The sequence below is a fragment of the Salmo trutta genome, chromosome 15, assembly GCF_901001165.1.
Source record: "Salmo trutta chromosome 15, fSalTru1.1, whole genome shotgun sequence".
Lineage (NCBI taxonomy): Eukaryota > Metazoa > Chordata > Actinopteri > Salmoniformes > Salmonidae > Salmo > Salmo trutta.
In genome coordinates, this window is record NC_042971.1 from 62,632,939 (window position 1) to 62,647,213 (window position 14,275).

Consider the following 14,275-nt stretch of genomic DNA (forward strand, 5'->3'; position numbering starts at 1 on the left):
TGGTACTCCCTGTATATAACCATGTTATTACCTGGTACTCCCTGTATATAGCCATGTTATTACCTGGTACTCCCTGTATATAACCATGTTATTACCTGGTACTTCCTGTATATAGCCATGTTATTACCTGGTATTCCCTGTGTATAACCATGTTATTACCTGGTACTCCCTGTGTATAGCCATGTTATTACCTGGTACTTCCTGTATATAACCATGTTATTACCTGGTACTTCCTGTATATAGCCATGTTATTGTTATTTGTTATTCTCTGTGTATAAATTCCTCGTGTCACTATTTGTATTTTGATTTGATTTGATCTTTACTCTGGATTGTTAGTCTACACCTGTTGTTTACCAAGCAAGTGACAAATACATTGATTTGATTCTGTCCTCACTTCTCCTCTGCTGTCCTCTCTCTTCTAATCTCCTCTTTTCTCTTCTCTTCTCCTCTCCTGTCTTCTCCTGTACTCTCTCTTCTCCTCTCTAATCCTGGCCTCTCTCTTCTCATCTCCTCGCTTCTCCTCTCTTCTCCTGTCCTCTCTCTTCTCTTCTCCTGTCCGCACTCCTCTCTCTCCCTATCCTCTCTTCTCTTCTCTCTTCTCCTCTCCTGTCCTCTCTCCTCTCTCTCCCCTCTCTCTCTTCTCTCCTCTCTCCTCCTATCTTCTCCTGCCCTCTGCTCTCTCTCCCTATCCTCTCTTTTCTCCTGTCCTCTCTCCTCTCTCTCCCCTCTCTCTTCTCTCCTCTCTCTCTTCTGTCCTCTCTCTCGTCTCCTCTCTTCTCCTGCCCTCTCTGCTCTCTCTTCCTATCCTCTCCTCTCTTCTCCTGTCCTCTCTCTTCTCTTCTCCTGTCCGCACTCCTCTCTCTCTTCTCTCCTCTCTCTCTTCTCTTCTCCTGTCCACTCTCCTCTCTTCTCTCCTCTCACATTAAAAGTAATGATGTATCACCATCACCATCACCCCAACTCCTCGTATGTATTTTTCTGTGTGTTTAATAGTTTGCCTGGCCGCTCACTCTTCTGCGTATTTTACTCTGCATATTGCTAGTCAGCTTTTCACCCCATGGTTGTAAATGTGAGATCGATTAGAGCAAATCAATCATCTGATATTTCCTTCTTCGGATTGTCCATCTGTCCTTACTGAGATGAGCATTAAAAAAGTAGCCTTGTCCGAGCCAAATCGGCCCATAGGGCAGGAGCTTTTTCTGCATGAGGCAGCTTGATGTAGAAGTATACCCCTGGGCAGAATGATAAGAGGAACATTAGGCATACCATGTACCTGAATAACCATTCAGACTAAGCAGGTTCTTCACTTACTCTACTAGACCTCTTGGCAGACCATCACAAATATCCTATTACCCGACCTCAAGTGGGCCTACAGATGCTGTATCATAATTTTACCCAGTTTCTCACAGCAGGGAAATAATCCTGCAACAACAGGATGTGTGAATTATTATGTGGATTATAGTCTGAATTTTAAAAGAGGACTTTAGAAGCCTTTTTAAATCTCGAATACACAACAAGTTTGCATTTCCTACTGTGCAGAAAAAAATCCTGCAACAACAGGATGGTCTAATTAAGAACTGGCATCTGTAGCTATACTATCATATCCACTATAACTAGCCTTAATAATGAAATATTTCGTTTTTACAAACACCTTAAAAACTCTAGGAGAAAATAAACACACACACCCACACAGTAATGCAGAGTGTAATTTTATGTGGTTGGTTCCTTGAAACATACTCATGATGAGGGAGAGTGACTGTAGTTTTTCTTTTTTCAGCTGCAGACTGCCCGGAAATTACGGGTTCCATTTTTACCGTAAAGCGCATGGTCTCAGGGTTAAGAGCGCGGATATTCGGAGAGTGACGGACAGAGTGACGGAGAAAGTGAATACCAGATGTTTTTTTTTTTCTTCCTCAAGATCAAATAGATGATATTGGAATACATTTTGGGAAGTATATTTATTTTACTACCGGAAATTGAGACAGAATCTAACTATAGGTCATGGATATAAATAATAACATAACTGCTGTATAATCATGTGCAGTAGCTTGTGTCCATCATTCCCAAATTGTTTTTTTTATGTTGTTTTCCATTGACCTACATTGGGATGGATATATGAAACCAAAACGGAATACTCGATATGTTTTATAATTCGATGATTTTTATATATATATAATGAAAAGCTTTGGAGATGAGAAGGTGCATTTGTAGTGAAGATTTCTGTGTCTGTGCACGAGTTGTGTCCGCACTCGCGCCTGTTGGTGAAAAAGCGCACAACTTTGCTCTGTCCGGGATATTTATTAGAAGGGAGCCGGATATCTAGCTGGCGCTGCGCGGGGACATCACACGGGGCAGGGGAACGAGTGGGAACTCAGTGTTTCGGTGTGGTTGGAAGGCTCTGTATGAGTAATGACGGCTCTCAGGATCTGGAGTGCGTTCGGTCGGTTTGCGCGGCTTCCTTTTCTCGCACCGTACACCGTGCTGCTCTGCTTTCTGGTTCCAGAATGTCTGTCCCACCCGCAGCCCTGCCAGATTCTCAAACGGATTGGACACACGGTGCGCGTCGGGGCTCTGCACCTACAGCCAAGGCTCTTCAATCACGATCCCACCTTCAGGGGCAAGAAAGAACCACTTGTCCCCGTGGATGAATGGGACACGGATGGAGGCTCGAGGGAGGCAGCGGAGAGACAGTTGGAAAAGATTACCAAAAGTGTTAATGACCACGGTTTACGCAGCCTAAGGACTAAAGGCACAGGGAACAATCAACAAAAGGACAGGGGGAATAAAAGTAAAAATATGTACAAACAGGTGGAAAGCGGGAGTCGTGTGTTTATGCCAAGGGACTCTATCATATTAGCCATGGAGACGTTAAACCGCATGGTCGGTTTGTTACCATATAATCTCTCACTGGAGGTGGTGATGGCTGTGGAAGCGGGGCTCGGAGAATTACCCGCTTTCTCCTTCTCATCTTCCCCTACCCCTGTCTGTGAAGACCCCATGTCGTTTCTGCAGAGTGTTTGTCATACTGTTATAGTCCAAGGAGTTTCTGCTATGATGGCTTTTCCTCAAACGAGGGACGAGCTGGTGAAGTTGGAATTCATCGCGTCTGCGCTTCAGATTCCTGTCATCAGTGTTGTCCAGAACGAATTCAAACGGCAGAGTAAGGTAAGGCGACTATCTCTGTACAAACACAATACACCTGTGCATAAACACGGGTGTCAATGTTGTCTTACCCATTTCTGGTGCATGAACGGAAAAGAGCGCTTGGAAACTCGATGCTAGAACAACTAAGAGTTGCTGTGTGTTCAGCATCACGGGGGACAGCGCAGCCCGCTGCTCTAGGGATTACAATACAACCTAAATGTTAATATGTTTCCTTCCATGTCCCTCCTGTTTAAGGTAACGAGCTAAACTCACAATCACACTCCATGAACAATCTGTCAACGAACATAACAATATCTGCATAAACAAACAATATCTGCATAAACAAATAAGGAAATGGTCAGTCAGTCATTCAAATTAGCATACAAGGTTGGGCAATATTATTAGAAGATTAAATGATATGCTATACCCAGAATTGTAAATTCGACCTATGTAGCATGTAGCTATCTCTCAGACACACAAAAACATATCCTGTAGAACATCCGCATAGCTCCACGTTGCGGCAGCAGCACATAGCACCACATCATGACATCTGGCGGCTATTGATTAAAACACTAATGAACGCCAAACCTCCAACAGGTGCGTTTTCTCTCTCCAAAAGACAATATTCTTTATTAAACAGATGGCGTAATTTCCTGTCATGTCTCATATAATGTTACATATGGGTGTAAATGTCAAAGGGAACCCACCAATAATATGGTAAATGATATGTAGAAACCTTCCCCTCCTCATCAGACACACGCACGAACGCACACGCACACACACACGCACACACAGAGAGAGGGAGAGACTTCACCTCGCTCCCCTTGTATCTCCCTCAGCATGAAATAACTAGAGACTAGAGAACTACAAAATATGCCAATTAGGGCTTTTGAGAGGTTGACTGTTGGAATACAAAACCAATGCCAACTGAAATATACTTAGGCCTAAAACGAATTCATGCTTGACTTGTAAATGCAAGCTTTTCATTCACAATGCATTAGAGACGGACGTCGGAGCGGGAAAACACGGTGATTATAAAGGGAGGAATGTAGAGTGAGTAAAGGAAAGGACATTTATCCAACTGTTAAGATGAACATTAGAATAAAAAAAAACTGCTAAATTAGCGAAATTGAGGATGAAACATCAGTGAGTGAAGAACACGTCACTGAGGAAAATATTGCCGTGGCAGAACAGGACGTTGCAGTGGTTGAGGACAAAATTGAGTGACAATCAGCAGCCTTTTGAGAAACGTAAAATGGCTGAAATTGTTGGAAACATTGGACAGTTTGACGGAAGTATTGAGCAGTGGCGCTCATACAGAACGGTCTGAATTGTGAATACATTATTTATTTTTAGGCTTCGTAGATAATAAAACGTATGGATATATTGTTTCACTTCATAGCCCACATACTAGTCTTTCTAAAGGTGTAATAAAGAACAGCGTTAAACTCACAGTGCTCTGGTAGTTAATTGTCACGTCCTGACCAGTATAAGGGGTTATTTGTTATTGTAGTTTGGTCTGGACGTGGCAGGGGTGTGTTTGTTTTGTGTTGTCGGGGTTTTTGGGTAGTGTTCTATGTTTTGCATTTCTATGTTGTATTTTCTATTTTTTCTATTTCTATGTCTAGTTTATTGTTTTGACCTTCAATTGGAGGCAGCTGTTCCTCGTTGCCTCTAATTGAAGGTCCTATTTAGTAGGGGTGTTTTTCATGGAGTTTTTGTGGGTAGTTGTTTCTTGTTTAGCTGTGTGCCTGACAGGACTGTTTTCGTCATTATTTTTGTTCAGTGTTCATTTATTTAATAAAGAAGAAAAGGAGCATTCACATCCCCGCTGCATTTTGGTCCAATCCTTACGACGGCCGTGACATTAATGCAGCAGCAAGCATTGTCACTGATTCTCCCTCTTCCTGATTTCTTCTCTTGAACCTAAACATTTTAGCAATGACTAGTGGTTTTGGTGAAATGTGTCCTTTCAGTGTTTCCACAGTACAGTAGAGTACAGTAGAATAGGGCGCAGTGGTCTAAGGCACTGCATCTCAGTGCTAGAGGTGTCACTACACACCCTGGTTCGATTCCAGGCTGTATCACAACCAGCCGTGATTTGGAGTCCCATAGGGCGACGCACAGTTGGCGCAGCGTGGTCCAGGATTAGCCGGTGTAAGCCGCCATTGTAAATAAGAATTTGTTCTTAACTGACTTGCCTAGTTTAATAAAAAATTGTGTGTCCGTGGAACTAGAGGAGGAAGTCACACTGTATATACTGACCTGCTGGGGGGCCGCACAGCTACCATGTCTCTCCCTTACTATAGGGTAAGCCGGTGGGTATGGAGATCGACACCAGAGTACAGTGCATTCGGAAAGTATTCAGAACCCTTCCCTTTTCCCACATTACGCTATAACTTTATTCTAGAATTGATTAAAAAAAAAAATATTCATTTAAAACAAAAACAGGTTTTTAGATATTTTTGCAAATGTATTAAAAATAAAAATCTGAAATACCTTATATAAGTATTCAGCCCCATTGCTATGAGACTCAAAATTGAGCTCAGGTGCATCCTGTTTTCATTGATCATCCATGAGATGTAGCAACATCTTGATTGGAGTCCATCTGTGGTAAATTCAATTGATTGGACTTGACTTGGAAAGGCACACACCTGTCTATATAAGGTCCCACAGTTGACAGTGCATGTCAGAGCAAAAACCAATCCATGAGGTGGAAGGCACCGAACTGGGGAAGGGTACCAAAAAATGTCTGCAGCATTGAAGGTCTCTTGGAGGTTGGTGCCAAAAGACACCTAAAGGACTCTCAGACCGTAAGAAACAAGATTATCTGGTCTGATGAAACCAATATTAAACTCTTTGGCCTGAATGCCATCGATCCCGATCAAACATCTCTGAAGAAAGAGCTCCCCATTCAACCTGACAGAGCTTGAGAGGATCTGCAGAGAAAAATGGGAGAAACTCCCCAAATACAGGTGTGCAAAGCTTGTAGCGTCATACCAAAGAAGACTCGAGCAGAGAGGAGCTTTCTTCGCCCGCTCCAATTTTGCTCAAGTAGCACTCCAAATAGTGCTCACGTCACGAGCTCTGGGCATGCTCGACCCAGCATGCATTTGTAGTCTATTTGTGTGCTTCTATATCCCCTTGCTTTAGCTACTGTCATGGAGTTCACTCAATATTTTCATAAAGAAACTAATAAAAAACAGAGGTGCAAAATTAAGGTGATGACTTACAAAGACAAGAACTAAGAGCCAGAGAGGGAGTGCGGTGATGTAGTGTCCACAACTAAAGAATCACTGTGGAATCTGAAAAGACAACATATCCTGGAAGCATGATGGTGTACTTACTATGTGCACATTCTAACATAAAGGAACGTGGTAGGTAGCGAGCAAAGTGTGTTATTGTAGCAAAGTATTTATAGACAAAAAAAATAATCATATCTCATAAAAGTTTAGTTCATTTTCGTTCTATTATTTATACAATAGGCTATCATTGATTTTGGTCCAATAGGCCTGACATATTACCTCTTTCAAGGAGCTTTCCATTTTGATTGGGTTATTTTTTCTAAAAACCTTTAGGGCAACCGATATAAAGACAATTAAACAAATCTGCATCCCTTCCCAGCCTGGCAAGAGTGGCCAAAAGAGTGTTTAGCTTCCCCAGTGGTGATGCAAGCAAGGAGAGGGTATTCTCCACTGCTGGCCGGCTTTCCAGGCACCATCGCATGGGCCCAAAGCTACAGACTCTGGCCAAACTCCTGTTTCAAAAACATTTATTCAAAGGCACTGAGCCTAATAAGGCTCTAGCCTATATGCACAATTTATATAGTATAATGATTTAATACAACAAAATGTTTTTTTTTAAATGCTGAGCGCTTAATGTCCCTGCCAGCCAAGTGTATCACACTCACAAATGCTTCACAAGTTATTTATTTGTAAGCTATAGCCTTGAAATAATATAAATAATATAGCTTAAATAATTCATTTTCATTCCTTCTTAGTCTCCTTGTCTGACTCCTGACCTATTTAGAGTGTTTATATGCTGTTTAATACGACATGTAGCCTATTTGAAGTGATGAGCGCTTCTTACAATTACTTCTTCATGTTGTTTATTAAAACACCTTTCATTTAAATCATATGGTTTGGTTTCAATAATTCAAAACCAAGTAGTCACAAAAATAGATGGGTGTTGGTTAAATTGAGATTTTGATGAATGGAGTTGCATTTTTTTCCCCCTGAGCGAGGAATGGTTTTTAGCGGAGCAGTTGGAAAGGATGTTGAGTGCCGGAGAGTACCCCATAAGCGATGATTTCAGACCACATACTCTGATCAACAGTCAGACACAGTCCACAGAAAGACACTGAAACACCTTCCACTTCATCCAGCATACTAGACATCGTGTTAAAGACTTCCACTTCATCCAGCATACTGGACATCATGTTAAAGACTTCCACTTCATCCAGCATACTAGACATCATGTTCAAGACTTCCACTTCAGGCAGCATACTGGACATCATGTTCAAGACTTCCACTTCATCCAGCATACTGGACATCATGTTCAAGACTTCCACTTCAGGCAGCATACTGGACATCATGTTCAAGACTTCCACTTCATCCAGCATACTAGACATCGTGTTAAAGACTTCCACTTCATCCAGCATACTAGACATTGTGTTAAAGACTTCCACTTCATCCAGCATACTGGACATCATGTTCAAGACTTCCACTTCAGGCAGCATACTAGACATCGTGTTAAAGACTTCCACTTCAGGCAGCATACTGGACATCATGTTCAAGACTTCCACTTCATCCAGCATACTGGACATCATGTTCAAGACTTCCACTTCAGGCAGCATACTAGACATCATGTTCAAGACTTCCACTTCAGGCAGCATACTGGACATCATGTTCAAGACTTCCACTTCATCCAGCATACTAGACATCGTGTTAAAGACTTCCACTTCATCCAGCATACTAGACATCGTGTTAAAGACTTCCACTTCATCCAGCATACTGGACATCATGTTCAAGACTTCCACTTCAGGCAGCATACTAGACATCATGTTCAAGACTTCCACTTCATCCAGCATACTAGACATCATGTTCAAGACTTCCACTTCAGGCAGCATACTGAACATCATGTTCAAGACTTCCACTTCATCCAGCATACTAGACATCGTGTTAAAGACTTCCACTTCATCCAGCATACTAGACATCGTGTTAAAGACTTCCACTTCATCCAGCATACTGGACATCATGTTCAAGACTTCCACTTCAGGCAGCATACTGGACATCATGTTCAAGACTTCCACTTCATCCAGCATACTAGACATCGTGTTAAAGACTTCCACTTCATCCAGCATACTAGACATCGTGTTAAAGACTTCCACTTCATCCAGCATACTGGACATCATGTTCAAGACTTCCACTTCAGGCAGCATACTAGACATCGTGTTAAAGACTTCCACTTCAGGCAGCATACTGGACATCATGTTCAAGACTTCCACTTCATCCAGCATACTGGACATCATGTTCAAGACTTCCACTTCAGGCAGCATACTGGACATCATGTTCAAGACTTCCACTTCATCCAGCATACTAGACATCGTGTTCAAGACTTCCACTTCAGGCAGCATACTAGACATCATGTTCAAGACTTCCACTTCAGGCAGCATACTGGACATCATGTTCAAGACTTCCACTTCATCCAGCATACTAGACATCGTGTTAAAGACTTCCACTTCATCCAGCATACTAGACATCGTGTTAAAGACTTCCACTTCATCCAGCATACTGGACATCATGTTCTAGACTTCCACTTCAGGCAGCATACTGGACATCATGTTCAAGACTTCCACTTCAGGCAGCATACTGGACATCATGTTCAAGACTTCCACTTCATCCAGCATACTAGACATCGTGTTAAAGACTTCCACTTCATCCAGCATACTAGACATCGTGTTAAAGACTTCCACTTCATCCAGCATACTGGACATCATGTTCAAGACTTCCACTTCAGGCAGCATACTGGACATCATGTTCAAGACTTCCACTTCATCCAGCATACTGGACATCATGTTCAAGACTTCCACTTCATCCAGCATACTAGACATCGTGTTAAAGACTTCCACTTCATCCAGCATACTAGACATCGTGTTAAAGACTTCCACTTCATCCAGCATACTGGACATCATGTTCAAGACTTCCACTTCAGGCAGCATACTGGACATCATGTTCAAGACTTCCACTTCATCCAGCATACTGGACATCATGTTCAAGACTTCCACCTCAGCCAACATACTGGACATCTGTACAGGAGGAAGTTCACCGTTACAGATCATCATCCTCTGATGAACCACATACTGGTATTCCGTCACTGCTGCCAGCAGAATGCAAAGGTGGCTTTTGTTGTTGTCAGCACACACCTACAACATCAAGTACCCCAAGTCAGAAAGGCAATGCAACGCCTGTGGTCAAACCAGAGTCTTCTACTTCAGACAATTGTGGAGAAATACCAGAAACAACCCAGGGTGTTATCTGAAGTGATGGACATCCCCGCAGGAGATGCTCAGAAGCTGAAAGCTGGCCTTTTCAAGAAGAGAACTGAGCTGTACAGTCCAGTTGTCTTCTGTGGGGGGGAGGAGAGTTATCATTCTGGCCTTCGCTGAGGAAACCAGTGTTGCAACTGCTGCACTCAGGTCAAAGATTCTTCTGGTGGCCTGTATTGGATGGAAGCTGATAAAAAAAAAATGTTCCTCATGTCAGAAGGTTTGCAACGTAGCTCAACTTGCACCTCTTCATCCGTGGGATTGGCCAGAGGAGGCGTGGCAACACATACACATCAAATTCACAGGTCCGTTTGAAGACAGAATGTTTCTCGTGGTCATGGATCCTCATAACAAGTGGCCATCATGAGGTCTACTACTGCAGATGTCTACGTTCCTACAGGTGAATAGCATACAACACTTCAGGTCCGCGCTGTATCATCAACGGGCCGGCCGGAGAGGTTTGTACAGACCATGAAACATGCTTTGAAAGCGTTTCAGGGTCAAGGGACACTGTACCAATGCTTGAACAACTTCCTGCTATCCAGGAACTCACCACACACAACCACAAAATCTTTGCCTACTCATGAAAAGAAAAGCTTGTAAATGTGTTTATTTATTGGAGATCTACAAAGCTGTTTATTTATTTAATATTTTTATTTTAATATTTTACTTATTTGGTATTTTATTGGGATCCCCATTAGCTGTTGCAAAAGTAGCAACTACTCTTCCTGGAGTCCACACAAAACATGAAATATTACATAATACAGAACATTAGTAGACAACAGCTCAAGGACAGAACTGCATAAATTACTTTTTTTTTTTTTTACAAAAAACGTAGCCTACATATCAATACATACACACACACACACTATCTAGGTCAAATAGGGGAGAGGCGTTGTGCCATGAAGTGTTGCTTTATCTGTTTTTTGAAACCAGGTTTGCTGTTTACTTGAACAATATGAGAAAGAACGGATTTCCATGCAATACTGGCTCTATATAATACTGTACACGTTCTTGAATTTGTTCTGGATTTGGGGACTGTGAAAAGACCCCTGGTGGCTTGTCTTGTGGGGTAAGTGTGTGTGTCAGAGCTGTGTGTAAGTTGACTATGCAAACCATTTGGGGTTTTCCACACATTGTTTCTTATAAAAATAGGAAGTGATGCAGTCAGTCTCTCCTCAACTCTTAAACAAGAGAGATTGGCATGCATAGTATTTATATCAGCCCTCTGATTACAATGAAGAGCAAGACATCGTTCTGGGCCAGCTGCAGCTTAACTAGAACTTTCCTTGCAGCACTCGACCACATGGCTGAACAATAATGAAGACAAGACAAAACTAGAGTCTGCAGGACTTTTGAGTGTGGTGTCAAAACAAACAGAGCATATCTTTATTACGGACAGACCTCTCCACTTATTTACAACCATTGAATATATATGTTTTGACCATGACAGTTTACAATCTAAGGTAACACCAAGTAATTTAGTCTCCTCAACTTGTTTAACAGCCACACCATTCATTACCAGATTCAGTTGAGGTCTAGAACATAGGGATTGATTTGTACTAAATACAATGCTCTTAGTTTTAGAGATGTTAAGGACCAGTTTATTACTGGCCACTCATTCCAAAACAGACTGTAACTCTTTGTTAAGGGTTTCAGTGACATCATTAGCTGAGGCTACTGATGCGTATATTGTTGAATCATCAGCATACATAGACACACATGCTTTGTTTAATGCCAGTGGCAGGTCATTAGTAAAAATAGAAAAGAGTAGAGGGCCTAGAGAGCTGCCCTGCGGAACACCACACTGTTTGACATTAGAGACGCTTCCATTAAAGAAAACCCTTTGAGTTCTATTAGATAGATAGCTCTGAATCCACGATATGGCAGAGGTTGAAAAGCCATATTTTCAACAACAGGTTATGGTCAATAATATAAAAGGCTGCACTGAAATCTAACAGTACAGATCTCACTATCTTCTAATTATCCATTTCTTTCAACCAATCATCAGTCATTTGTGTCAGTGCAGTACATGTTGAATGCCCTTCTCTACAAGCATGCTGAAAGTCTGTTGTTAATTTGTTTACAGAGAAATAGCATTGTATTTGGTTAAACACATTTTATTCCAACAGTTTGGTAAGAGCTGGCAGACAGCTTATAGGTCTGCTGTTAGAACCAGTAAAGGCCGCTTTACCACTCTTGGGTAAAGGAATTACTTTGGCATCCCTTTTTTGTGCCCACTTTACCAATAATTGGCAAATGTTTTTTACCCATCATTTAATTTAAAGTACTCCAAAGTGTTTTGTCCATCATTCTTTATATCACTGATCTTGGCTTCATAATACAGTTTCTTTTTCTTTTTTTGTTGAGTTCAGTCACATACTTTCTAAATGTGCAGTAAGTCAGCCAGTCAGATGTACAGCCAGACTTACTAGCCTGCTTTTGTCCCATCTCTTTCAACCACACCATTTTTCAATTCCTCATCAATCCATGGAGCCTTAACATTTCTTACAGTCAGTTTCTTAACAGGTGCATGTTTAGACCTCTCTGTTTAAATCATTATCACGCATTTTACACACATTATTTAGATACTGACCGTTAGCACTTGGTGGCCTATAGCAACACACCAAAATAAAATGTTTTAGATGTGCCAAGTGAACCTGCAACCACAACACTTCAATGACATTTGACATAAGATCTTCTCTAAGCATTACAGGGATATGGCTCTGAATATATACAGAAATTCATCCCCCATCAGCATTCCTGTCTCTTCTATAAATGTTTTATACTTGAATTGCTACTGATGTATCATCAAATGAATTATCTACGTGAGTCTCAGAAATGGTTAATATATGAATGTAAACTGATGTTAGTAAGTTATTGATTTCATGAACCTTATTTCTAAGGCTACATACAGTACAGTTGAAGTCGGAAGTTTACATAGACCTTAGCCAAATACATTTAAACTCAGTTTTTCACAATTCCTGACAATTAATCCTAGTAAAAATTCCCTGTCTTAGGTCAGTTAGGATCACCACTTTATTTTAAGAATGTGAAATGACAGAATAATAGTAGAGAGAATGATTTATTTCAGCATTTATTTCTTTCATCACATTCCCAGTGGGTCACAAGTGGAAGTGGAATAGGCCAAAATTCACCCAACTTATTGTGGGAAGCTTGTGGAAGGCTACCCGAAACGTTTGACCCAAGTTAAACAATTTAAAGCCAGTGCTACCAAATACTAATTGAGTCTATGTAAACTTCTGACCCACTGGAATTGTGATACGGTGAATTATAAGTGATATAATCTGTCTGTAAACAATTGTTGGAAAAATGACTTGTGTCATGCACAAAGTAGATGTCTTAACCGACTTGCCAAAACTATAGTTTGTTAACAAGACATTTGTGGAGAGGTTGAAAAATGAGTTTTAATGACTCCAACCTATGTGTATGTAAACTTCCGACTTCAACTGTACAGTATATTAAAATGGGCTATTTTCAGCCCTTTCCTGCGTAGCTTTTCAGAGATAGACATAATATTGAAAAGAGCAGACAAAGCAAAAGAAAATAAATATACATTCAGCAGTCCATTAATCATTTGCTGCGAACCCATAGGCTTGGCTCTCTCATCCCTTCCAGGCTTCTGGGAGGGAGGGTGGACAATGAGCCTGTCATAGTAATTGTAAGCAATGTCCCCATGCGATCTGGCAGTTTTCATGTCTGGGATCAGTTCTTTCCTCTTCTGGCCACAGCTTCAGGATGGTCCTCATTGAGGAAGATATACGTTCCTCTCAAGTTCTTGGCTCTTTCTAGAACAGCTACCTGGTCCTTGAACCTCAGGAACTTGACCACTACAGGCCTGTCACCTGGGCCGGTGGTGGGTTTTCCAGTGCTGTGGGCGTGTGCCACCTCAATCTTCCTGTGGTCCATCTTCAATTTCTCAGAGATCATTTCTCTCACTTTGTCCTAAACTCCGCCCAGGTCTCTTGTGAAGATTCTGCAATTCTGTCCACAACCATGTTGTTCCGCTTTGATTGTCCCTCATTGTTATCATGGATTCACACACAGAACTCTCTCAATGACTTACAGATTGCTGTCACCTTGCCGTTCTCCTGTTTCAACTCATCGAGCTGACACTGGGAGAACTGCAACCTGTTCTTCAGGTCCTGGACCTCTCTGGTCAGGTCGTCCATTCTTTTATTAGTATAACCCAAAATCATGGGCGTTATATGGAGAACACGTTTCCACTGCTCCAGAGTCCAATGGTGGCACGCTTTACACCCCTCCAGCTGACGCTTGGCATTGCAGATGGTGATCTTAGGCTTGTGTGCGGCTGCTCGGCCATGGAAACTCTTTTCATTTTGGACAAAACACTTGAAGCTATTTTCTTGTTGTTGTCACAACTGCTTGTAGAACTATTTTTGTTTGTTTAAAAGATCCTTTATCTGAGATAGAGAGACACCACTGTCCTCAACGGTACTCCCACCGGCTTTGGTCTTTGTCATGGTAGCTAGCATCGTTTACAACGTTACTCCTCGCAGTTCCAGACAAAGCATGTCACAGGGAAGATTAAAAACAACAAAC

The 14,275-nt window shown here is 41.6% G+C and overlaps 1 protein-coding gene across 1 annotated transcript in view; it reads left to right on the top strand.

The window, feature by feature from the left end:
• Positions 1–2,210: 2,210 nt before the first annotated feature.
• grin3a (glutamate receptor, ionotropic, N-methyl-D-aspartate 3A) overlaps positions 2,211–14,275 on the top strand; it is a 141,054-nt gene continuing 128,989 nt past the window's right edge. The window contains exon 1 of the mRNA XM_029692449.1: positions 2,211–3,165. Coding sequence (XP_029548309.1) covers positions 2,410–3,165 — 756 coding nt within the window. The 5' untranslated portion in view covers positions 2,211–2,409. The remainder of the gene's footprint in view (positions 3,166–14,275) is intronic.